The 25,393-nt window shown below is 54.9% G+C and overlaps 3 protein-coding genes across 10 annotated transcripts; 2 read left to right on the top strand and 1 right to left on the bottom strand.

Annotated features, from left to right (window-relative positions):
- Positions 1-2,529: 2,529 nt before the first annotated feature.
- LOC121491750 (translation initiation factor IF-2-like) lies at positions 2,530-5,660 on the bottom strand. Its single transcript, XM_041756940.1, has 3 exons — positions 5,562-5,660; positions 3,628-5,495; positions 2,530-2,862 (listed from the first exon to the last, which is right to left on the bottom strand). The coding sequence occupies exons 1-2, from the start codon at positions 5,658-5,660 to the stop codon at positions 3,915-3,917; spliced, it is 1,680 nt and encodes a 559-aa protein (XP_041612874.1). The 3' UTR covers positions 2,530-2,862; positions 3,628-3,914.
- SEMA4C (semaphorin 4C) lies at positions 3,932-14,434 on the top strand. 8 transcript variants are annotated; one of them, XM_041756775.1, is made up of 15 exons: positions 3,932-4,068; positions 6,858-7,006; positions 8,462-8,610; positions 8,963-9,025; positions 9,194-9,292; positions 9,395-9,491; positions 9,607-9,723; positions 9,823-9,974; positions 10,058-10,233; positions 10,576-10,720; positions 10,824-11,046; positions 11,169-11,281; positions 12,237-12,394; positions 12,493-12,563; positions 12,690-14,434. In XM_041756775.1, the coding sequence occupies exons 2-15, from the start codon at positions 6,898-6,900 to the stop codon at positions 13,517-13,519; spliced, it is 2,502 nt and encodes an 833-aa protein (XP_041612709.1). In that variant the 5' UTR covers positions 3,932-4,068; positions 6,858-6,897; the 3' UTR covers positions 13,520-14,434. The 8 variants fall into 8 exon arrangements, with proteins under 8 accessions (XP_041612709.1, XP_041612712.1, XP_041612710.1 ...); XM_041756778.1 differs by having other exon boundaries at positions 3,933-4,068; positions 6,861-7,006; XM_041756776.1 differs by lacking the exon at positions 3,932-4,068 and adding an exon at positions 4,704-4,816.
- A 1,298-nt stretch (positions 14,435-15,732) lies between these two features.
- On the top strand, positions 15,733-24,144 carry ANKRD39 (ankyrin repeat domain 39). The gene is made up of 4 exons (XM_041757526.1): positions 15,733-15,878; positions 19,850-19,953; positions 20,584-20,787; positions 23,177-24,144. Exons 1-4 carry the CDS (start codon positions 15,779-15,781, stop codon positions 23,318-23,320), a joined length of 552 nt encoding a protein of 183 aa, XP_041613460.1. The 5' UTR covers positions 15,733-15,778; the 3' UTR covers positions 23,321-24,144.
- The last annotated feature ends 1,249 nt before the right edge of the window (positions 24,145-25,393 follow it).

The following is a 25,393-nucleotide window of genomic DNA, read 5'->3' on the forward strand; positions in this document are numbered from 1 at the left end:
TCGTCTTAGGCTCCACCCCCTGCCCCAGACGGCTCTTTGTAAATCCTGAGGGAGGAGCAGTTATTCCTGTGGCCTGAGAGCTGTCAGAAACCGAGGGAGCAGGGATAGGGAATGTCTGCTTGGACCCAGTACGGGGCTACCCGCCTCTCCCTCACCACTCACTGCCCCTTCTGGGAAAGATCCACAGAGTGAGCTGTAATTACACTTAATTCAGTTTATCATTGAGTTCTGAAATCAACTCCCCAGAATTAGAAGGGGGGGGTGTGTGTGTGCCAAAAGACCATTCTGGATGCTGCCTTCCCTCAGGCTTACCCAAGATCAGTTTGGTGGGTTTTAATGACGTGCTGGATGTCTTTGGCCCATCCCCCTTGAGGACTGGGTGGGCCCTGTGCACTCTTGGGGAGATCCCTGGGTATCCCCAGTCTCTGTCTACTCCAACCCACAGAGTCCATTTTAGTATCAGGCCCCTCCTGACTTGGGTTGAAAGAGGGGGTTGCATGGGGCCATAGAGGTGGAAGTAGCACAGGATGACCCCTGCACCAGTGTGGCCTGTGCCCACTCCTCAGCTCAACCAGACTGCTGATGGAGCTTCACCATGGCTGGTGCTTGCGACTTTCTCAGTTTATGTGCCCCTCTCCTTTGCTCCTTCATGCCACGGGGGTTAGGGTAAGGCAGGCTAACTAGGGAAGAAACTCCCCCAAGAAACTCCCACCTTCAGAACAAGTGGCTCAATCAGCAGAGCTGAAGGGTAGGTAGCTCATCACTTTCTGGGCCTGTTTTATTTGTTTTGTTTTAAGTAGGCTTCACACCCAGTGTGGAGCCCAACGCAGGGCTTGAACTCATGACCCTGAGATCAAGACCTGAGCGGAGATCCAGAGTTGGATGCTTAACGCCTGAGCCACTCAGGTGCCCCCGAGACCTGTACACAGCTGCCTCCCTTGCCCAGAAAGCTAGGAGCTGGGGCCATCTATAATTCAGAGGGCACGAGCTCACAGCAGCGTGCTAGGTGCCATACAGGTCGTCTCCCTGCCATGCTCCCTTTGCCAGGTGAGAGATGGAAGAAGTCCTTGGCCAGGGTGACTCGGATGCCCAGGTGACTCGAACGAGAGTTCTAGTTTCTGTTCCTGGCCACATCACAGGGCTCCCTGGCCGGGGCGCCACTGAGGCCCCCAGCGGCATCAGGTAGGCCTGAGATCCTCTGATAAAAGAGCAAAGGCTCCATTAAGCCAGCCTCCTTCACGTCCCTCAGGGCTGCCCCTACTTCTGACATTGCACATCCTGACAGTTAATCCTCAGCTCTTCAGTTTGCTCTGGAAACCTGGAAATCACCTTTGAAATTTCCCCTCTTTGTTCTCACTGCCAAGGGCAGAGAGGGAGTAGGGAAGCCTAAGAGGCTGAACTGGGGAGTTTCCAGTCCTTTAAGTCATCCCTACATAGCTCTGAGAAAGAGATGGCACAGGGACGTCCGCGGCCCTTCTCTCCAGTCCTGGTCCTTGTGCACTGACCCCACCTCCCCCGTTCCCCAAACACACTCATCCCCAAGAGGGAAATAGATACCAAGGAGAAAGGAGGTGTTGGTGAATACTCAGTCCCTCCAGAGACTTTGCTGTAACCTGAGCAGAGGGGTGTGCTTTGAGGTCACCCAAGGGCGTCCCATATCTCCTGGGACATGTAATGGGCCCTCTCTGGAACTGGCTGGGAGCTGACCAGATCTTCTCAAACTGGTCTGGGACCAGAGACTCAGGCTCCTCTAGGCCAAGATTTCCACAATGGTGCTGGCAGCTTCACCACTTGCCCTTTCCAGATCCCTGAGCCCCTGGGAAAAGACTGAGGGATATCCTGATTGAAGCCACTGGAAAGTCAGCATCCGGGGCTGTGATGACGGATGTTTTCCTGCTTCCTTTTGGTGATGGTGGCAGGGAGGGGCTGGGAAGGGAAAGGCTTCCCAGGTGGACAGCTTTGATAACTCTCCTGTAGGAGGAAGTAGAGAGAGGAAGTCCTTTTCCTACATCCCCACTCACCTCGGTCCCCAGGCCCTCAGAAAGATCCCTGCAGGGTGGCTGACCCGGGCTTTCTCATTTCCCCCTCTGTGGGTTGACAGCAGCTCCTGGATCCTTTGTAAGTCAGCCAGGCAGTGCTGACTGGAGAAACTCAGTGTGAATCCTGGGCTCCACCCGGTCTGAGAGCTGCCTCTCAGGCTCAAGAGCTAGGGGTAAGGAGCTCAAAGGAGGGACACCATGGCACATAGGTGGGGGAAGGGGCGGGGGCTTGCTTTTCAGATAAGACTCCTGGACCCATCTATAGGGACTGGCCTCAGCTGAGCTGCCAGCGGATCTTTAGAGAACCTTAGAAGGCATTTAGCATATCTAGGTCTTTCCTTAACTTGGCTGCAAGCAGGTGAGCAGGAGGGTCTGTCAGGGTCTAAGGCCTGAGGCATAGGTATTTTAAATAGAATATGCCAGACAGGCCGTAGGGAGTACACGACAGGTACAGGAGACTTCTTTTGTTCCCCTTTCTTAATCTAAAACCCAGGAATCCTCTTTTTTGACCAGTTGTGCTTTTATTAAAAAGTATGAATCATGAGCAAGTAGTCATGCAGGAAACTTTATCCTCTGTCCACCCACCCATGGAAAAGGCCAGCGCTGGAAATGAACAGAACCCGGCAGGAAATGAGTGCAGGTAGAACAGGGGGTTGGGGGGGAGCTGCAGCCTTATCTTGGAGGAGCACTGGGGAGGGAAGGGCAGTGATGGAGAAGCCCGCCATAACGTCCAGAAGACTGTACCTGCCAGTGAAACCAAACCACCTTTCAAACTTTCCACTGGGGCCATCTTGCAGATGGAGCCAGGAGCTCAAGTCTCTGCCTGGTGGGGGTGGGAGCAGAGGTGAGAAAAGCCGCAGGAGACATGCTGTTTGGAGCTTAAAAGCTGTCCAGATGCGCTCTGACTTAGTGGAAGGATAGAACTGGGAGTCCCAAGACCTGATTTAACATTCTGATCTTGCTAATTATCTATGTGACTTTGAGCAGGTTGCTAAACCCTCCAGAGACTCATTTTATCTCTAACATCAGAGAAACAATAGCTGCCTGTTGAAGAGTGGTCATGAGGATGATGTGAGGAAATGTGTGTTGCAAGTCTAAAGCCCAGAACAAATGTGAAGGATATTTGCCTATCAGTCTACCTCCACTTAATCACAGCGTCTAACCTGGAAGAGGAGTCAAACACATCTCCCTCCGGGCCAGCTGAAGCACAGAACCTTCCCTGCCCATCCCATGCTGTTAACTTGGCTTGCCCTCTATCTCCAGCATCTCCAAGACCACAGCTTCCCCTCCCCCCCCTGGTGGAAAGGAGCTGGGAAATGTGGCTTTGGCCAGTGGGGGAGAAGGGGCCTTTATGCGTACCAGCAAAGACCCGATTGTTACTGAATCCAAACTGGGCTGCTTTTCCCAATTATCTCCACTACTCTTCTGGTCTCCATTTTCAGATGCCAAGTTTTAACTCAGAACAAAAGCTCCTGTCGGGACTGATTTATAATCCAGATCTGCTGACGGGGCTCTACACTGTTCCTCCCCTCTAGGACTGCTCTCGCTTAAAGTTACCACCAAAGCCCCGAGGCTCCAGTCTCTCTACCTCTGTCATTTGCCCCTAGCCAAGAGGAGGCATCTGTGACTGGGTGCCGGTGGGGCGGCTTCCCTGGGGTTTGTCCACCTGCCCAGCTCCGAGGACCAGCTGGCAAGGTCCACTCCAGCACGCCCAGGGAAGGAGGCCAGAGCCACAAGTGACTTCTAGGAGCTGCTGTGGGCGGGCGCAGGCGCTTCTAGAGGTGGGAGTTCTCCAGCTCGGCTTCCCCTCAGCCGCCTTCATCTGAACAGGAGAGCTCAAGCTCCTGTCACTTGTTGTTCGGCCTTCCGGTGGCATCAGGAGTCATTTCTTGGGGGCAGGCTCTGTGCAGCAGGAGTCTCCCGGAGGATCGCCTTCACCGGGAGCTGGGCAAGCGCGCCGCTGTCCCTCGGCGTGGAGCATGAAAACCGAGGGGCAGACTCCCCGGAGATAAGTGGGTCTTCCCGGCTGGTAAGACCCGTTCGTTCCAGCGTGACTGCGGGGGGCCGGGGGGCCCTGGGGTCAAAAGAGAAACCACTCCGGTCCGCCCAACGAAGAGCCTCGGCTTCCCCGCTGCCCTCCCTGGGATACTCGCCCCGAGGTGGCTTGTCCGCGTTGGTTCCTGTGGCTGCAGCGTGGGGTGCTCCTCCGCCCCATGCCCGGGCCCTGCCGCCCAGCCCGCGCGGTTGGCCTTGCGGGGGGCGGGTGGACACCTCGTTAAGACCGGGTGAGCCCGAACCCCCAAGGCAGTGCCCGGAGCCCCTCCCCCGCCCCGCCGCCCCGCGCCGTGGCGCAGACGGCGACTCCGAGGCGCGGGGCGGCGGGGCGGGGGAGGGGCGGGGGTCGGAGCGCGCGGGACGGGAGCCGGGGCCCGGCGGGTCGCGGCGGGTCGCGGCGGGTCGCAGCCCCCTGCGGCGCTGGCCTTTGCGTCCCGCCCCCGGCCTCCGCTGACGCCCCCCGCGCCTGACGTCAGGGGGGAGGGGGCGGGAGCGGCGGCAGCGCCGGAGAAAGAGCCGGCGCCCGGCGCGGTGGCGCGGCGGCGCGGGAGCCCGAGCCCAGGGGCGCCGAGCCGAGCCGGGACCGAGGGGCGGAGGCGGAGGGGACCGCGAAGGAGGGCGGGCGGGCGCGCGCAGGCGGGCGGCGGCGCGCGGGTGGGGGCGGGCCGTGAGCCGAGCCGAGCGCGAGGGCGGCGCCCGGGGATTCAAGCCGCGCAGAAGAGGTGAGTGAGGCCAGGCTTGCGCGGGCGGGAGCACCGGGGCTCCGGGGCCGCCGCTTTGTCCCCGACTCGGCGGGGGACAGGGTCCGGGGGCGCAGGCACGGGCGGCGGCGGGGACGGCAGTCCGCCCGGGATCCCTCCTGCGCCCCCGCGAGCTGCCTGGCGGGGCTCGGGAGCCGGGCAGGCAGCGCCCGCAGCCATAGCGCCCGGAGGCGCGGACTGGCCGGGGACGGCGGGGCGCAGGGGAGACGGCGACCCCGTGCTGTCGGGTCGGCGGCCGGGATCCTCTCCGGGCCCCCGAGCTGCCCCGGCCCCCCCACCCCCGACGGAAAGTTTGGGGCGGGCTTGGACCGGGGCCGATGTTGTGGCATCGGGTTTCCCTGCCGCGGCCCCCCGCCCTCCGGGGAGGCGGGCTGTCCTGGAAAGCCAAGCTCCCGACCCACGCCTGGCCGCCCGGGCCCCGGCGGGAGCGCGAGCGCGAGCGGGAGCGGGAGCGGGAGCGGGAGCGGGAGCGCTGCAGCCGCCCCGGGTGGCGAGGGTGGGGGGCGCCGCGCCCGGGCCCCGCGCTCCTGCAGCCCCCTCCCCGCCCGCGGCCCCTGCTTCCCCGCCCTGGGAGGAGCTGGGGGTGGGGGCGCCGCCGTGCGGGTCGCGTCTCGGAGCGCGCCGCGGGGTCCGGCCCCGGCTAGGGTAAGGGGCGAGGGAGGCCTGGGGGTGTGTTGGGGGTCGGAGGAGGGAGGGGTGAACGAACCCCCAGCCCCCCGCCCTTCCAGAGCTGGGGCGCTGGGCCGACAGGGGGCGTCCGCAGGCCGGGCTCGCCACGCTCCCAGCGCCGCCGCTTTGTTTGCATTCAAATCCCGGGAGCTGGGGGAGGGGATAACCTGGGGGTGGGGGGTGGCCGAGGACCAGGTCTTGGCGGGGAGCCTTTGTTTTGGGGTGAGCAGGTCCCCAGCTTCTGTGCCTCTGTACCCGGCACTGGAAGGCCGGGGCAGTGGAAATTAATCCGGATGGTTGGCCCAGGCCGGGGTCCCGGGGCGCAGTGCCTGAGTTGGGAAGATTGGGCAGCCCCGCGGGCAGCGCAGCAGGCGGCCCTGCCCTGGGCGTCCCCCGCGGCCCGAGAGGAGCCCTCCTCGCGCCCCGCACGCGCCTCGACTCCCCCCGCCCCCGCCCCCGCCCCCGCCCCCGCCTGAGAGCGTCGCGGGAGATCCCTGATTAGACCCGAGCCGGCTCTGTCGTCCCGCGCCCCAAAGCCGGAGGGCTAGTGTCTCCTAGGAGGCTGTGCGAGGAACAGGATGAGGCCCTGGTCATTTCCACGCCCATCCCACCCACTTCCTGCCTCCCTTCTTGGGCAACAAAGGGGCCTCGGGAAGCTGGGCCCCTTCGGCTCCGGCCCCGCTTCAGCCCTGCTGATGTGGAAGCCGGGTTTGGGGCTCTGCCGGGCTATTGTCTGCGCTGGGGGAGGGGAGAGGCCGGGGCCCGCACCCCGCACGCCTGATGCATCAAGGCCGCTCCCTGGGGGCGGTGGGGGCCTTCTGCAACCAGCCACCCACCCACCCACCCTATGCCCCTTCACCCTGCCAAGGGGTTTTCGTGACAGAAGTAGATCTTGGGGCCGGCTGGAGCCCCACTGGGGGCAGGTCCTGCTTCCAGAGGTTATTTTAAGAAATCCTCAAATCTGTCAGGCCTGAGTGGGGGAAGGGGTCCCTTTTTAATTTTCTTAAACAACTTCCTGTTGAGAGGGAGTGGGAGAGGGCCTGGAGGCCAGAGGTTTCTTGGAGTGCCCACCCCTCCAGCAGACTCAGCTCCTCCCCTCCCCTCTGGGGGTCCCCACCTCCTTTGAAGGCTGTGGGGGCTGAGGCCAGGTGTGGGAGGGGACCTAGGCTATGCTCCAAGGACTGGCAAGTGGGGAATCTAGAAGGCTCCTGGGGAGACCTGATCAGGTCTTCTGTACTGTCAGCACGCCTCCCGCCTCCCGGCATGGGCTTGTGTGGGCCCCCTTCCGGTCTGTTTTCTCTGGCTGTGATTCTGACCCTTTCTTTTCCCCCAGCAGGGCGGCTGGCCTGGAGCTTAGAGCCGAGGCTTTTGCCATGGCCCCACACTGGGCTGTCTGGCTGCTGGCAGTGGGGCTGTGGGGCCTGGGCATTGGGGCTGAGATGTGGTGGAACCTGGTGCCCCGGAAGACCGTATCTTCTGGGGGTGAGTGCCTAAAGTCTTCAGGAGGAAGACCAATGTGGGGAGGGGAGGTCAGGAGGGACTGGTGGGGTGAGAGGAGCAATGGCCCCTAGATTGTGCCAACTTTATTCCGCCGTCGGGCTCGAAGCCCACCAATGTCTATGACACGGCTTTCTAAGAAATGAGAGAGAGTGGCCCCAGGGACCCAAAACTAGTAGTCCTGGGATATCCTTTCTTCAGAGGCTTAGGACAGGACCTGGCTGCCCCTGTTCTGCAAGGAAGAGAGACCATTCTGTATCATTCTCCCTATGTCTTACTTCTGGACTAGCACTTGCATGAGCCCACAGAGAAAACTGACCCCAGATAGTATAAGGCAGAGAGTGTCATCACCCCTCCTCCCCAAAATCTTTCTGGCTTTCTGGCCCCTTATCAGCCCTAATAGACCCCTTCTGCTGCCCTGACACTTGTGCCCTCTGGTGGCCCTGGATGTGTTTATGCACGTGTTCTTGCGGGGGGCGGAGCAGCAGCCCTGACAGCCCTTTGCCGGAGCACACCTGTACTAAGAGGTGATGTCAGGTGTTTGTATCATCTGTGTTCTCTGGGGACCTGGGATGAGCTCACCTCCCACAGGCTCCACACGGGGGCTAATGAAGCCCTCCCTTGCCAGCCTGTGTCTGGCTCCAAAGACTAAGGCTGGTTTAGGGGGACCCTGAGGACAGGTCGGTAGCTATTTTGGGTGCTGACGTAGGAATCCTGAGACTATATCAGTGTTGTCGTACTGTTCATGGTTGAACAGCAACAAGGCTTCCCGGCCCTGAGGCTTCAGTGTCTTCTTTGGTCCCTAGCCTCTGGCTTTCTCTGACCACCCTGGCCTGGCCTCCCAGGCCCAACTCACTCTCCTGCCATCCCTGCCTGCCCCAGGCTTGTATCTCTGGCAGCCTGGATTTGAGGCCCGCTGGAGTGAAGAGTTTCCTAAGGCAACTTCTGTACATACTGCTTTGCTGGATCAGGAGCTGGGGCCCAGCTGGACCTTGATGTGGCACCGGGCAGCAAAGAAGGAAGCAGTAGCAGAGGAAGCTGGGAGGGGGAAGAGCCCAGCTCTGCAGCCAGAGGTGCCGTTGACCCTGAGAGTGAGGGCCATCAGTCTGATGGCTTCCTCTGGCCGGAAGCTGTGGCTGAGATATCCTTCCTTCCTCTTCATCAGCCAAGATTTGCCACCTCCCAGGCTAGGAAAGGCCAGGGAGGCTTGGGTGGAGCTAGCAGAGCCAAAAGGTTGTTAGAGAAGGCCCATTATCGCCGGTCAGGGTGCTTAGCTGGCATCTGCTCGTGGGGTGCTGGCTGTAATGTAGTCAATACGAGTGATTAGGCCCAGGAGACTGTTATGGAGAGGAAGGCTGATTGGGGGTGGTGGTGCCTAGATAGAGCCCCAGGAAGGCCTGCCCATTCACCGCCCTACTGACTCCCATCTTGTCCTTGCAGAGTTGGCCACAGTAGTACGGCGGTTCTCCCAATCGGGCACCCAGGACTTCCTGACGTTGACCCTAACTGAGCAGACAGGGCTTCTCTACGTGGGGGCCCGGGAAGCCCTGTTTGTCTTCAGCGTGGAGGCTCTGGAGCTGCAAGGAGCGGTGAGAGGTGGGGGAGCGGGAGGCACACAGGAGTGGTGAGAGTGGCAGGACTCAGAGAGGCTTTGCTGGATCAAGCTGTCCCCTCAACCCTGTTCTCCCCTGTGGAAATTTTGCTCAGTCTCTAGGCCCACCCTCCTAGCAGAGTGGGCATGCTTTTCCCTCATCTGCAGCTTTGGGGCAGTCTAGGGTTTCTGTCCTCTGTTAAAATAAACTCCCAGAGAATGGGGTCTGTATATCCTTATTTGTGGTATCCCTGTGTGGCTGCCACAGGCCATGCTTGTGGCACATACTCAGGGCACATGCTTACTGTGTACTCGAGATGCTGACATGCCTCCCTTTGCCCCCTTCCCAGATCTCCTGGGAGGCACCAGCTGAGAAGAAGGCCGAGTGCATCCAGAAAGGGAAGAGTAACCAGGTGGGTGTTCAGACTAGGCCAGGAGAGCCAGAGCCTCAGTACTTCCACTGGCCAGGCCTCATGGCACATGCTGTCTCCCCCCTACCCTGACCCTCTCCCATTGTCCCAGACCCATTCTTGGTCCTTGTGTCCCATGTCCCACTCTAAATGAATGCCTCTCTCTCCCAGACGGAGTGTTTCAACTTCATCCGCTTCCTGCAGCCCTACAACACTTCCCACCTGTATGTCTGCGGCACCTACGCCTTCCAGCCCAAATGCACCTACATCGTGAGTGCTTTCTTCTCCCCTCCATCCCCCTCCTTACCTTTCTCTGGACCCCCCAGCATTCTGCATCTTATCCTTATTGTCTCTTCCCTTCCCTGCCCCTAGGACATGCTCACCTTCACTTTGGAGCGTGGAGAGTTTGAGGATGGGAAGGGAAAATGTCCCTATGACCCAGCTAAGGGCCACACTGGCCTCCTTGTGGGTGAGTGGCTGTCCCCACTGCAGACTGGGGCATTCCCCAAAACTCGTTTGGGTCTGCGTGGCTTGAATGTGTCTTCATGTCTCTTCTGGCCTGCCTGACCCTCTGTCTCCCATAGACGGTGAGCTGTATTCGGCCACGCTCAACAACTTCCTAGGTACAGAGCCCGTTATCCTGCGTAACATGGGGCCTCACCACTCCATGAAGACGGAATACCTGGCCTTCTGGCTCAACGGTGAGCCCCAAGGAGCTGGCGTGGAGAGAGGGAGAGCCATGGGTGGGGGCCCTGCAAGGGCCCCAGGACTGCTCGCTAACCCTCCTCCCCTTCCTGTAGAACCGCATTTTGTTGGCTCTGCCTACATACCGGAGAGTGTGGGCAGCTTCACGGGGGACGATGACAAGATCTACTTCTTCTTCAGCGAGCGAGCGGTGGAGTATGACTGCTACGCCGAACAGGTGGTGGCTCGGGTAGCCCGGGTCTGCAAGGTACGGAGTCCTGCAGTGGTGAGCCCTGGGAGCCCTGCTGGCTTGGCAGGACTGACCAACAGTGCCCCCTTGCCATCTGCCAGGGAGACATGGGGGGTGCACGGACCCTGCAGAGGAAGTGGACCACGTTCCTGAAGGCGAGGCTGGTGTGCTCTGCCCCCGACTGGCAGCTCTATTTCAACCAACTGCAGGCACTGCACACGCTGCAGGAGGCCTCTTGGCACAATACCACCTTCTTCGGGGTTTTTCGGGCCCGGTGGTGAGTTGGCCAGGAATCCTTGGGGGTTGGGGAGGAGGAGGTTTTCGGGTCAGGGATGGTCGATCGGTGCAGGCCTCTGGGTAAAGTCCAAGTAGTCAGTTGACTGGAAGCCAGGGAGGATGTTGGGCATCTGCCTCTTTGCAGAGCACCCTCCTGCCACGGCAGGTAGGGGGAAAGCTGCGCAGCGCCCCCTCCACCCCCCAAGTGGTATGTTAGAGCAGACCTTCCATTGCACACGCCCATGACTGCTTTATGTGGGCCCTGCCTTCCCCGTACATGCCATGGACTGGGGTAAAGGAGGCACCATGTGTGACACTAGGGCTCCCTCCTTTGCTGTGACAGGGGCGATGTGGACATGTCAGCAGTCTGTGAGTACCAGCTGGAAGAGATCCAGAGGGTATTCGAGGGTCCCTACAAGGAGTATCGTGAGCAAGCCCAGAAGTGGGGCCGCTATACTGACCCTGTACCCAGCCCGCGGCCAGGCTCGGTGAGTCCTCCAGAGCAGGGATGGGCTCTGGCCTCAGCTGCAGTACCCACCCGCACATGCTGACCACTGTCCTCCCTTCACCCCCCTCCCCGCCCTACCCCAGTGCATCAACAACTGGCACCGGCGCCATGGCTACACCAGCTCTCTGGAGCTGCCTGATAACACCCTCAACTTCATCAAGAAGCACCCACTGATGGAGGAGCAGGTAGGGCCTCGCTGGAACCGGCCTTTGCTTGTGAAGAAGGACACCAACTTCACTCACCTGGTGGCTGACCGGGTTACGGGGCTTGATGGAGCCACCTATACGGTGCTGTTCATTGGCACAGGTAGGCACTTGGGGATGCGGGCACAGCTGCTCGAAGCTGGGTGTCTGGGGTAGGGAGATCTGGAGCGGCCCCCGGGGCCCTGTGCCCTCTCATTTATACCTGTCTTCCCCCAACCCCCACAGGAGGCGGCTGGCTACTCAAGGCTGTGAGCCTGGGGTCCTGGGTGCACCTGATTGAGGAGATGCAGGTGTTTGACCAGGAGCCTGTGGAAAGCTTGGTTCTATCCCGGAGCAAGGTAGTAATCAGCACCCCACTCTGTCCCTCCGCCTTCCCTTGTCTTTTGCTTGGCCAGTGCCGGGGTGGGGAGGGGCACTGGAACACACCTCGCTTAGCTTGGGGCGGGTTCCAGGAAACAAGAGTGCTAACGGAATCTGTGCTCCGTGGGCGTTATATATAGCCAGGTCCCCACGGGGCTATGTTCCCAGAATTGGGCCTTGGCAGCTGCTCCCCATGCTTCCTTCAGACCCCTTGAGGTTGTGCTGTGTCTCTGCTACGTACAGCCTCTTCTCTGGTGGGGCCACTGCTGAGCGGGCCTCTGGGGCTGTTTGTTCAGGACGCCCTATGACACTGGCCCCCGTTGCTGCCCGGTCCCAGCCCTCCAGTCCCTTGACTGTTCGTCTGAAGCACTGCTTCTGCTTGCATCCTACCATTCCTTCTGGCCTGCTTTGTGACTCCCCTGAACTCTCATGTGTTCTGCCTTGACCAACTATTGTGGCTCAGATTGTTCTCCAGAACATGGAATAGTGGCAGAAAGGTCTGTGGTTGAAGAAACAAATGGATTGGCAGTCACCATTCAAACAGAGGAAAACACCTTATACTATGCTCGTGCTATTGTGAGGGCGAATGGGCCTAGCGGAAAACACACTTCCTGCACTATTTATACTGTACTGGAGTGTGTGTGTGTGTGTGTGTGTGTGTGTGTGTGTGTGTGTGTGTGATTATATTCCTCAGCCTCACAGTTCCACTGTTCTTGTCTAAGAAGGTCACATCTCTAAGGTGCTTAGGATTGTGTCTGGCTTCTAGTAAGCCCTCTGTGTGTTCTTCGGTCCTTCGATTTCCCCCCTCAGACTTGAACACGGCCCTCTTCCTCCGTGGGCACCTTTGCCCTTGCACTCCCATGCAGCAGTCTGAGCTGGCCCTGGGCCGTGTCCCAGCCTGGCTGACCCCACTGTGTCCCGCTTCCCTTGCAGAAGCTGCTCTTTGCAGGCTCCCGCTCTCAGCTGGTTCAGCTGCCCCTGGCTGACTGCGTGAAGTACCGCTCCTGTGCTGACTGTGTCCTCGCTCGGGACCCCTACTGTGCCTGGAGTGTCAACGCCAGCCGCTGTATAGCCGTGGGTGGCCACTCTGGGTGAGTGGGTGACTAGCGCCTAGTCACATGCTGGGACTAGGGGTGAGGGGCAGGGTGGTGGGAGCCACGATGCCCATGGACCCTGCTTCCCCAAACAGGTCCTTGCTGATCCAGCATGTGGCAGTCTCAGACACCTCAGGCATTTGTAATCTCCGTGGCAATAAAAAAGGTGAGCTGCCTTTTTTCTCCCTCTTTGGGTAGGATGGGCCCTGGGCATGAGCTAGAACGTCTGCTGCTCCCTGTGGCCCTGGGTTTCCTGTGCTAACTCTGCTCTCTTCCCTCTCTACTGCTGCAGTCAGGCTCACACCCAAAAACATCACCGTGGTGGCAGGCACAGACCTGGTGCTGCCCTGCCGCCTCTCCTCCAACTTGGCTCATGCCCGCTGGACCTTTGGGGGCCGAGACCTGCCTGTGGAACAGCCCGGCTCCTTCCTCTATGACGCCCGCCTGCAGGCCCTGGTCGTGATGGCTGCCCAGCCCCGCCATGCTGGGGCCTATCACTGCTTTTCGGAGGAGCAGGGGGCGAGGCTGGCCGCTGAAGGCTACCTGGTGGCTGTGGTGGCAGGCCCGTCGGTGACCCTGGAGGCTCGAGCGCCCTTGGAAAACCTGGGGCTGGTGTGGCTGGCCGTGGTGGCCCTGGGAGCCGTGTGCCTGGTCCTGCTGCTGCTTGTTTTGTCTCTGCGCCGGCGGCTGCGGGAGGAGCTGGAGAAAGGCGCCAAGGCGGCAGAGAGGACCCTGGTGTACCCCCTGGAGCTGCCCAAGGAGCCCACCAGTCCCCCCTTCAGGCCCGGCCCGGAGACCGATGAGAAACTCTGGGACCCCGTGGGCTACTACTACTCGGACGGCTCCCTCAAGATCGTGCCCGGACACGCACGCTGCCAGCCCGGGGGCGCGCCCCCCTCTCCGCCTCCGGGCATCCCCGGCCAGCCCCTGCCTTCGCCCACCCGGCTTCACCTGGGGGGGGGGCGGAACTCAAACGCCAACGGCTACGTGCGCTTACAACTGGGCGGGGAGGACCGCGGGGGGCTCGGGCACCCTCTGCCGGAGCTGGCCGACGAACTGAGGCGCAAGCTGCAGCAGCGCCAGCCGCTGCCAGACTCCAATCCTGAGGAGTCCTCAGTATGAGGGGCCCCCACCTCCTCGCAGGGGCAGCGCGGGAGGCGCGGCCTCTCCTTTTGCACAGGCACCAGCTACCTCAGGGACATGGCGCGGGCACCGGGCTCGGCCTGGGACGGACCCTGCCCAGCACCTGCCCGGCCATGGGGACCTGCTCTGCTCAGCACGGGCACTGCCACTTGGTGTGGCTCACCAGGGCACCGGCCTCACAGGAGGCATCTTCCTCCTCTCTGTGAGGGGCTGTGAATCACGGACACACGGGACCCCAGCAGCCAAAACTTTTCAAGGCAGAAGTTGGAGATGTGGGTGTGTGCACACGTGGGTGTGACTTAGTCTTCCTTTTTCTGTGCGTGTGCCTGTGTGTGTGTGTGTGTGTGTGTGTGTATGTGATAGTCTTCCTTTTTCTGTCAAGTCTTCCCTTGGCCTGGGGTCCTCCTGGTGAGTCATTGGAGCTATGAAGGGGAAGGGGTTGTATCACTTTGCCTCTCCTACCCCCACCTGTCCCCAGTGTGGGTCAGCGATGTACATATGGGGGTGGGCTGGGCAGGGTGCTGTACCCCTTTGGGGGAGTCCAGGGCTCTGGAGTGGGCCTGGTCCTGCTCCTAGGGCTGTGAATGTTTTCAGGGTTGGGGGGAGGGAGATGGATTCTCCTGTGTGTTTGGGGCAAGGGTGGGAGGGGCCTCCCACTTGGCCCTGGGGGTTCAGTGGTATTTTATACTTGTCCTCCCTTACAGGGCTGGGAAAGGTTGTGTGGGGGGGAGGGGGAGAGGGGAAGAAAGAGGGTGGGCATGCTGTGGATATTGCATAGCCTCTCCCAGCCCTAGGAGGAGGGCTCCTAACAGTGTAACTTATTGTGTTCTCGCGTATTTATTTGTTGTAAATATTTGAGTATTTTTATATTGACGAATAAAATCAAGAAAATAATACTGCTATGGGATATGTTCCTGCTATAGGGATAAGACATTCGGTTAAAACCTTCTGGGCTGGACTAGCCTCACCTCCCCATAGTTCTGGGGCAGCTGCCCCTACAGTTGTCGGTGCCTGCTTGTGCCTCTCCAGAGGGGGAATATAGCCCAGGCTCCAGTGTTTTCCCACAGTGGTAGCTGTGGGGCTGGGAACCAGACCAGGGCCACAGCCTCTTGGGAGCCAGCTTTGGCTTCTGGCCAAAGGGAGAAGTTAGGGCATTGGGAGCAAGGCAGGAGAGGAGGGGCCTGGCTTCTCAGAACTCTGGGAGGGGGAAGTGGCAGCGGGGGGCTGTAGGAGAGCAACTTCCTAGAAAGCTTAAGGCTGTGTGGACTGGCTTGTGTGAGGACGGGGCTCCCAACTAGCCTAGGGGAAGAAAGGTTACTTCCAGCTTTCTGCCTATCCTCCAGAAATGTCAGTCCTGAATGCTCCAGCTATGTGAAGCGTGGAACTTTGCTCACTACCACCCAGTGTGCGCCAAGCCACTGTCCTATGGAAGGAGTGGTACAGGGAGGGCCCAGATGTTTGTAAGGAAGAGAAGACCCAGCCTGGATTCTGTAGTCCATGCCCACAGATGGAGGCAGTTGAAGTGAAACGGACTCCCTACATTTGACTGGTCTGCAGGGCCTGCAGTGGCTGAAGGGGCTGCTGCCCTGGGTGTCCTTAGCTGTAGGGAAGGGCTGTGATCTGCCGACTTCTGGGGACGCTAAGCTTCCAGCATGGTCCGTCAGCCTCAGCCCGGAGGATGTATTGATACATGAAGCCTGATACAGTAAACTAGGCCCCCACTGGAGTTGGGGGGTTCGGCACAACGCAAGGCCCACAACCCAAGGCCCCGTTCCTGCCCTTGGGGTTTCTCTGTGCTCCTAATGGCAAAAGTCATGGCCACCTGCCTCCCATGGGTTTTCAAGAACCGCGCAGGAGGCGCGTGAGGAGGGAGGGGGAAGCGAGGTCACTGGGCCTGGGGTGGTGCAGAAAACCGGGGCGGAGGACCTGGGGCGCGCCCGGCGACTCCCTGCCCTGGGGAAACCGGTGGGCCGCAGGGAGCCTCGGAGGGCTGGGCCCTGGCGGGCCGCCACACCCGCCCGCCGCGTCCCACACCCTCCGAGGCTGGCGGGGGCCCGGGCGCCATCCGCCCGCGCTCTGGGCCCTCGGCACTGCGCTTAGCCTGGGACGCCCTCGCGCGGCCGCCCGGGAGCGCAGCGCAGCCAAGCCCCGCCCCCGGCTCCGCCCCCGCCCCGCCCCGCCCCCGCCCCGGCCGCGCGTGCGCACAACAGCCCGGGCGGAGCGAGCTCCCGGGCCGACATGGCGTCGCCGCAGCCCTGCGCGGACGGGCCCTGCTGCTCCTGGCCGGGTGCGGCGTCCGGCGTGCAGCAGACGCTGGACGAGATGGACTTCGACAGGGGTGAGACGCCGGCTGTCTCCAGATCGTGGGACCAGGGAGGGCAGAGCAGCGGGGCCGCCGCGCGCCTGGTGGGGGCGCGGGCGGGCGGTGGGCTCCCAGCCCCCTGGTCGCGGACATCCCGCGCGGGACCCGGCACGAGCTCGGCCGCTAGAAACTTCGATTCGCGCGCGGGTTGCGAAACGGGGGCCCTGGGTTCGGCAACTTTCCCAAGTGGTGGGGCGGGGCCCGGTTCCTCGGCCGGGGCGCCGCCGGGAGACTCGGGCCGGCCCGGGGGTGTGTGCGGGGGTCGGGGGCCGGGGGTCGGGGGTCGCAGCCACGCCGAGGCCGTGGAGCGGCAGGGGGGCTGCGCGGCGAAGGGAGCCGACGCCCTGACCGCCCGTGTGAGCCCCGGGGTCCGGCGCCCGGTTTACGTGTGGCTCACGTGGGCCTCGGCGCAGGTGGCGTCTCTACCTTTGGGGCCCAGAGACGGAACCCCTTTACCCCATACTCCATGGAAGGAGGTGGTACCAAGTCCTCTCCTCGGGAAGCAGCGTGTCCCCTGTCGGTGCGGAGGCCGCTTAGGCCGTAATAACTCATCAGCTGTTGGGTAGATGCTGCCGCTTTACGTGCGTTCGGGTTTAATCTACCGCGAGGTAGCTGTGCACCTGCGCGCCGCCCTCCATGGCGCCACCCTCTGGGCTACTGGAGCAGTTCCCTCTTGGGCCTTCCTGCTTCCGCTCCTGCCCTCCAGCCGTGTTTTCTACGTTACACAGAAGCCAGAGTAAACCTTTTGAAAGTATTAAATCAGATAATTTTATTGCTTTTAGAATCAATTCAAATTCCCTTCATGGCCTACAAAACTGTGTGATCCAATCCCTGCCTGTTCTACTTCCCTGCCTCCACTTTGTTTCTCATCCTTTTTTTTTTTTAAGATTTATTTATTTATTCGTGATAGACGTAGAGAGAGAGAGGCAGAGGGAGAAGCAGGCTCCCTGTGGGGAGCCTGACACAAGATTTGATCCTAGGACCCCAGGATCACCACGAGCCAAAGGGAGCGCTCAGCCACTGAACTACCCAGGTGCCCCAACAATTTCAGGTTATTTTGGCTGGGAGGGTGCTACAGTCATCTAGAAGGTAGAGACCGGGAATGCTGGTCTATATCCTACAATGCACAGGACAGTTCCTCCTACCAAAGAATTAACTGGCCTAAAATGCCAGTCGTACTGCTCTTGAGAAAGAAACCTTACCCCTGTCCAAAGGAGTAAGGTTTCTCTGATATATTACTTCCCCTCCCTTACTCTGATATATTATCTTTCATCAAAGCAGTTTTTACCACCTGATATTACTTTGTTTGCTTATTCATTTATTATTTCCCACACATGGGAAAGATCCTTATCATGTGGATCTTTTTTTTTCCTCATATCTCCTCTGTGGGTTCATTTTCCCTTTTCCCAAAGTATATCCTTTAAAAGTTTTTTTCAGTGACTATGATTCTCCAGCTCTCTGTCTCTGTCTCTCTCCTAACTGGTAACTTAGTAGGGTGTAAAATTCTAAACTGACAATTACTTTTTCCTTCTCAAACCTTTGGAAATATTATTTATCTTCTTTTTCTGCTACTACTGTTAATAATTCTACTGGGGGTGTCTGGGTGGCTCAGTCAGGAGAACAAATGACTCTTGGTTTCAAGGTCATTAGTTTGAGCCCCACATTGGGTATAGAAATTACTAAAAAAAAATGTTTTAAAAAATTTAGGAGCACCTGGATGGCTCAGTTGGAAGTGCATGCAACTCTTGGTCCTGGGGTTGTAAATTCAACCCCACATTGGACATAGAGATTACTAAGAAAAATAAGTAAACATTTTTTAAAAATCCTGATAATCTGATTATGATTCTTTAGTGGCTCATGATCTTTTCTTTTTGGTAACTTAAATGTTCTCTTTATTCCTGATGTTTGGTCATTTTACCATGGTAGATTTGTTTTGATTAATTCTCTTTGGGATTAAATGTGGTTTTCATCTGAGAATTCATGGTTGTCTTCAGAATAAATCTTAGACATTATCTCTTCAGACAGTTCTTCTCTCCCATTCCATCCAATTTCTCTTTCTCTCTCTGAAACTTTTTTTTAAAGATTTATTTATTTATAAATGAGAGAGAGAGGGATCCCTGGGTGGCGCAGCGGTTTGGCGCCTGCCTTTGGCCCAGGGCGCGATCCTGGAGACCCAGGATCAAATCCCACATCAGGCTCCAAGCGCATGGAGCCTGCTTCTCCCTCTGCCTGTGTCTCTGCCTCTCTCTCTGTGTGTGACTATCAAAAATAAATAAAAATTAAAAAAAAAAAATGAGAGAGAGAGAGAGAGAGAGAGAGGCAGAGACACAGGAGGAGGGAGAAGCAGGCTCCATGCCGGCAGCCCGACGCAGGGCTTGATTCCGGGACTCCAGGATCGTGCCCTGGACCAAAGGCAGGCACCAAACCACTGAGCCGTGAAGGGATCCCCTCTCTCTGAAACTTCTGTTGATACATTTTGCCTTCCACCTTTCCTTACCTCTCTTTAACAAGTATTTCTCTTTACCATTTTGCATTCTGGGTGATTTCCAAATCACTAGTTCTCTCTCCAGCTAGGTCTGCAGTACTGTCCAACCATCTGTTGTTGTTGTTTTATTTCAGTGATCCTATTTTTTAATTTACTGACTTTTTTTTTTTTTTTTTTTAAGTAATCTCTACACCCAGCATGGGGCTCAAACTCATGACTCTGAGATCAAGACTCACATGCTCTACTTGCTGAGCCAGGCAGGTGTCCCTAACTTTTGTTTCAGATCTCCTTGTTCTTTTTTTTCCTCCCTAAGGTTCTGTTGATTTGTAGATTGTATCCTTTCATCTCTGTGAACACATTAAAAGTGTTTTAGATTGTGCTCTTATGGCTCATTTTTGAAGCATGCATTTTTTTTTCCATTTGTTGTATTTGCTGACTGTCACATGGTGGTGGATTGCTTCTTGTTTTGCAGCTTTTAATTTTTGAGCTCACAGGGTAGGTGGTGGGGTGGGTGTCTTCTCTCGTTAGAGATTATCTACATACCTTTGTTGTCTGGTGGAGATATCCTTATAGGACATTTTTTAAAGTTCCCTTTGCACAGCCCTTAGAGCATTCACTTGTCTGGATCTGTTTTTATGACAGATCTTTAGCTTGAGAGTTTTGCTCCCCAAGGGTATAAATAAACATAGGTCCCCTTATACAGTGATATATGTCAACTACTTCTCTATAAAGTTGGAAAGAATATAATACAGTTAATAAAATTTACATGATGGGAAAAATACAAAAATATAAATTTCCACATCTCCAAGTTGCATGAGTCATGGTATTTGATTTTTTTAGATTTCTTCTGCCTTTGCTGTCTTCTCACGCCTATTGAAATGTTGTGTTTTCTCATTTCCTTAAATTTTTCTTCACTTTCTTCTGGCAACTGGCAATGTCCTTTTCTTGCTTTTGAATTTGCCTATATATTCAGACATTTTAGACATTATTTAACTTTTATATGTTTGAAGTGGAAAGAAGAGATTTGTGTCTGCCCAGCCCTACTGTCCTGATTAGAGAAAGCCCCTTGTCTGTCTTGTTTACAGCTATATCCCCAGCTCCTAAGATAGTCCTTGGCACAGGAGAGATTTCAGTTAAATTTTTTTGTTTGTTTATTTAGAGCTCAAGTGGGAGGAGGGGCAGAAGGAATGAGAAAATCTCAAGCTGACACCCCTCTAGGTGCTGGTGGAGGGCCTGTCACGGATGCGGGGCTTGATCCCAGACCCTGTGATCATCACCTGAGCCCAAACTGAGAGTCAGGTGCTCAATAGACTGAGCCACCCAGGCACCTCTCAGTTAATATTTTTCGAATGAATAAATCCCCCATTTTATAAATGAGGAAATGGAGGTGCAGAGGTAAAGGAATCCCTAAAAGTCTTCCAGTCATTCAGCATTATCCAGCACTTTGGTTGTCTTTCCACAGGAATCTGGTCAGCAGCCCTGAATGGAGACCTAGGCCGAGTGAAGTATTTCATCCAGAAGTCAACAGACCCTAGCCAGCCTGACTCAGCTGGCTACACTGCTCTGGTGAGCTGGGGAGGAACATGGGGTCGGGGGAGGGAGAAGCTTTCCCAGGAATGCCTGCTCTCTGTGGCCGAGGGTGTGATGTTGCCTTTACTCTCACCCTTTCTTCTCTCCCAGCAGGTTTTCACTTTTATTTTTTTTTCAAAGATTTTATTTATTTATTGAGACACACACACACACACACACACACACACACACAGAGACAGAGAGAGGCAGAGGCAGAGGGAGAAGTAGGCTCCATGCAGGGAGCCCGACGTGGGACTCGATCCCGGGTCTCCAGGATCACGCCCTGAGCTGCAGGCGGCTTTAAACCACTGCGCCACTGGGGCTGCCCAGGTTTTCACTTTTAAACATTGTGTGAACCTCATTTTTTTTTCTTAATGTTAGTGCTTTACATCAGTTATTTAATTTCATTTACCTAACAGTCCTGTGAGGTAGGAATGATTATTATCCCCATTTTCCTGCTATTAACTGATGCTAGAAATGAAGAAGCTCGTCTTGATCACACAGCTCCTGGAGACAGCCGCTGAGATGGTTCCCATCCTCTCGCTCCGTAGTCCATGCTCCCACCCACCCACCACCCTTGTTGCCGGCTGGGCTCTACAGTCTGACCTCTGTCTCTGTTCCCTGCAGCACTATGCCAGCCGCAACGGGCACTATGCCGTATGCCAGTTCCTGTTGGAAAGCGGGGCTAAGTGTAATGCCCAAACCCATGGGGGCGCCACTGCTCTACACCGGGCCAGCTACTGTGGGCACACCGAAATCGCACGGCTCCTGCTGTCTCATGGGTCCAACCCCAGGTTGGTGGATGATGATGGCATGACCAGTCTGCATAAGGTATGCCTCCTTACCCCCTTCAAAAACTGGGTTTTTGTCAGATAGAAGTTAGAACATGTTCACTTGTAGAAAATATGAAGAAAGCAGAAGAGCACTTGTAATGCCAGTGCTTACCAGTCATCGCTTTAGGATTAATGTATAACCTGCCAGCATTTTCCCTATGCATGTAAATTACAATTTTTTTCTTTGCTTTCATGATATGTCATGAATGCTGTTTCCATGAGGTTAGTTTTCTGACACTCGCACTTGCTCTTGCCTACTCGTGTAGCCCACTCTCCACCCAGTAGCCAGGGTGATCGCTCAGTTAATTTTGTTCTGAATGGAGATACCTACACATGATAAAGAGTTCAAGGAGTACAAAACAGTGCAGCATGAAAATGTTTCCCTTCCACCCTGACACCTGGTCCCTCAGTCTTCCAGGGCACGCTGCTTCTAAAGGCATCAATTTTACTGATTGCTTAGCATTATGAAGAAGTGGTTTGTGCATATTTTTGGTGTACGTGTGTAAATGTATTCTCTGTGAATTTTAAAATAAAATTTAAGCAGTTGACTACATGACTTACCATGAAAACCTGTGGCAGACACTTTCTGCTGTCCATCAAAAATTTGTGCTCACTCTTTCATATTAGAGACCTGTCTCTCAGGGCTTTGCAGTCCCGGACTACCTTCTGCTCCCTCTAGCATATTGTGTGGCGAGTTCTCAGCCAGTAGAAGACAAGACACACTGATGAGCCTTTCTTCAGGAAGAAAGCTTTTAGGAGCCAATGTTCTAGTCCATCACCCCAGCCAGTAAGAGAGACACCTAAGGGTAGCAGATCCACAGCAAACAACCCGGACTCCAGAAACCTGGTAGGACAGGAAGGTGCTTGCTTTGGTTTACAGCAGCCTTGAAGAGTTATGTCTGTGAGGATATTTTCATATTTTGAAACATCTGAGTGTTGAATAATACATGTTACTATTTTTTAATGTATGATGTCTGTGGGGGTAACACTTCGGTAGAGATACTAGTAGGTTAAATATGTAGCAGATTTTATTATGGTTTTTAAAACTTTGTAATACCTCTTATATGAGGCATAGGCATACCTCAGAGATATGCAGACCATCATAATAGAGCAAGTCAGAGGAGTCTTGGCTTCCCAGTGCCTGTAAAAGTTATATTTATACTATAGTATAGTCTATTTAGTGTACACTAGCATTATGTCAAAAAAAATTATGTACTTTAATTTAAAAATACTTTATTGCTGGGGTACCTGGGTGGCTCAGTCGGTTAAGCGTCTGCCTTTTGCTTAGGTCATGATCCCAGGGTACTGGGATCAAGCCCTGCATGAGACTCCCTGCAGGGAGTCTGCTTCTCCCTCTCCCTCTGCCTGCAGCTCCCCTCGCTTGTGCTTGATCTCTCTCAAATAAATAAATAAAATCTTGAAAAACAAAACAAAAAGACCTGCTAAATAAAGACCTGGATTCATATTTGAGATGATGTTTGCTACTGATATTCATTTTGACACCTTTCAAAAGCCCCCATGGTGCATCAGCCTGATTGTTGGGAGAAATAGGGAATAGAGTGGTATAACACAGTTGTTAAGAGTTGAGACTTGGCAATCAGACAGACCTGGTTTAGGATCCCCAGGCTACCATGCCAGCTCTGTGACATTGGACAAGTCACTTAACTTGTATGAGCCTCAGTTTCTTCATCTGTAAAATGAGAATGATGATAGTTCCTACCTCAACTTATTATGAAAGTTAAATAAGCTAATCTGTGTAAATCACCTTAACTCTCTTTTTTGGAGGAGGTAGATTAAAAATTGATATCCAGGTTGGGATCATCTATTTCAAAGGAAGAGGAGAAAGCTGGGAAGCTGGACCCATTTTTCTCTGCTCATCTGAACGTTCGCAGAGGGCAGAGGCCATGTCTGGTTTATCTTGTGCCTACAGTGCCCAGCTGATGGAAGACTGAACATTTGTAAAAGAAACTTAGAGATCCAAGGTTCTATATTTGTTTTTGTTTGTTTAAAAATTTTATTTTTAAGTAATGTCTACACCCAACATGGGGCTCACAGAACACCAAGACCATGATTCGTGTGTTCCATCAACTGAGCCAGCCAGGCATCTTTATTTATTTTTAATGTGCAGGCCTGGGCAGAGAAGGATGGCTACTGAGCAGGAAAAAAAGAAAGAAAAACTCAAGCTAACTGCCAGAATAGCACTAGGGAATTCTACCAATCTGATGCAAGTCATTGGGTTTTGGTAGCAGTTAGGGGAAGTCTGCTCAGGAGCTGGCATCTCCCCTTTCCATAAGATCATTTTTAGGACCAAGAGATGCCCGGAGGTGGAACAAGAAAGGGCAGGGCCCAGTGGGGATATGGCTTGATCCAGGCATCTTTCTCCGCAGGCTGCCGAGAAGGGTCATGTGGACATTTGCTCCCTGCTGCTGGCACACAGCCCGGCCCTGAAGGCTGTCCGGGATCGGAAGGCACGACTAGCATGTGACCTGCTGCCCTGCAACAGTGACCTGTGGGACCTGCTGGCCAGCTGAGCTGCCACCTTTCTGTCTCAGACTGCCGTGCCAGAGTACACAGACTAGCCCTCCCGGCCCTGCCTTGGTCAGCATCCGTGCTGGGGTGGGAAACTGAGGCCCGAAGAGCCCTGTCCTGGCTGCTGTGGAAGCGAGGGGAGTAGATGCGGCGGAGCTGCAAATGCTTAAGCCTGGACAGATGATCACATTCTAAATTAGTTCATGTGGAAACATCTATCCGTTTGGAAAAAATAAAGTTGTATCCTTACCTCATCCATGCACAAAAATAAATTTCAAGTAGATTAAAGAACTAAGTATAAAAACAACTACATAAGTATTAGAAGAAGCTATGGAATATATGTCACAAAGCTGCTTTCTAGCTCAGCGCCTTTGAGAAAGATCACTTGGCCCATCTGTCCCTGCTTCCTCATCTGTGAGTGAGGGCCTGCCTCAGAGGCCTTGTTAAATGAGTGAATATACCGAGAGCACCAGAGTGTGCCGGGCACGTTGCAAACTGTGTTAGAGCATCCACTTTTTCAAATTTTATTCATTTTAATAATCTGATAGATTAACAAGTGCTATTGTTTTATTTTGTGTTGCTAATTACCAGTGATGTTGACCACCAGTGATGTTGACCGTCTTCTGTAAACTTCCTATTCATACCTGTTGCCTAAAGATTTTTTTTCCTTTTATTGATTTGTAGGAGTTCTGTATTATGGATATTAATCTTTTATATATATATTTTTTTCTTTATTTCTTAACATCACTTTGTTAGTATCTGTTCATGGAAATTGATAATCCATCATAGACAGGAGTTTGACAATATTAAAATTTAAATGAGCAGGGCCAGTAATTTTATTTCTTTGTAGCTACCTAGAGAAATATCCATGGGCAGCCCTGGTGGCGCAGCGGTTTGGCGCTGCCTGCAGCCTGGGGTGTGATCCTGGAGACCCGGGATCGAGTCCCACATCGGGCTCCCTGCATGGAGCCTGCTTCTCCCTCTGTCTGTGTCTCTGCCTTTCTTTCTCTGTGTCTATGAATAAATAAATAAAATCTTTAAAAAAAATAAAATAAAAAAAGAAATATCCACATATAAAAATATATTTACTTACAGAGACATCTACAGAGTTGTGCATTGGAGCATGTGCAGTAATGTAAAAAATATAGGAAGAAAGGAGATAAGCTAAATGCTCCTGGCTAGGGAAATGATGAAATTCTGGTACACGTGTCATTGGCATGCAGTGCAGGCTAACATGGAAAGCGCACTGATTTGGGATCCCAGTATGATGCCTCTTACAACATGTCTAGAAACACATGTGTGCATACACAATACAGGGAAAACGTGGGAAGGATATGTATTACGCTGGTATCTGTGGTGTCGCAGTGTCCTCTCTTCTGCTGTGGCGAGAGTGGTTTGTCAAGTGCGTTGTGAGCTTTGTTGTTTGGGTTTTTTACTGCCAGTAATCTTTCTGTAAGAATTAATACCAATTTCACATGGAAGAAGCTAGTTTTCTGGTGAGAATTTCTATTGATGCAAAATGCCTTATCCTCGAATGTTGAGGGAGAGGAGTTCTAGAGTCAGTGGCAGACGGTGGACCAGAGTTAAAGTCTGTCTTGTCTTACTTCCCTTCACTCTAGTCTAGGCAGCTTTCCCTCTTCATAACCAAAGGCAAGAAATTAACTTTGACAAAAACCCCTAACACATAAGGACTGGATTTCTTTAAAAAGCTCTGGGTCCGGAATCTCAAAACTTGGACACATTTACTGAGAAGCCAGCTGTGAGCCATCATTCTCAGCTCTTTGGGGCCTTGGGCTGTCCTTGACCTGTAGTTCTCCCTCCCTCTTGTTCTGGTCATCCCTGTTCATGCAGCTCCAATTCTGGAGCCTGATTTACTATCAGATTTCCTTTCAAAGGTCAAGTCAGAATTCAAGGCACAGCTGGGTGAAGGGCATGCTGGGCATCTTAAATTAGGAAGTTTGGTGACTTGAGACAGGTTGCTCTGTGACTAGATTAATGGCTAACATTCCATACTTGGAGTGGATCTCAGGCTAGCTCCCCCGTGGAAAGGCATGCTCCCAGCCCAGCAGAGCATC

Source organism: Vulpes lagopus, chromosome 5, assembly GCF_018345385.1.
Source record: "Vulpes lagopus strain Blue_001 chromosome 5, ASM1834538v1, whole genome shotgun sequence".
In the NCBI taxonomy this organism is placed as follows: Eukaryota; Metazoa; Chordata; class Mammalia; order Carnivora; family Canidae; genus Vulpes; species Vulpes lagopus.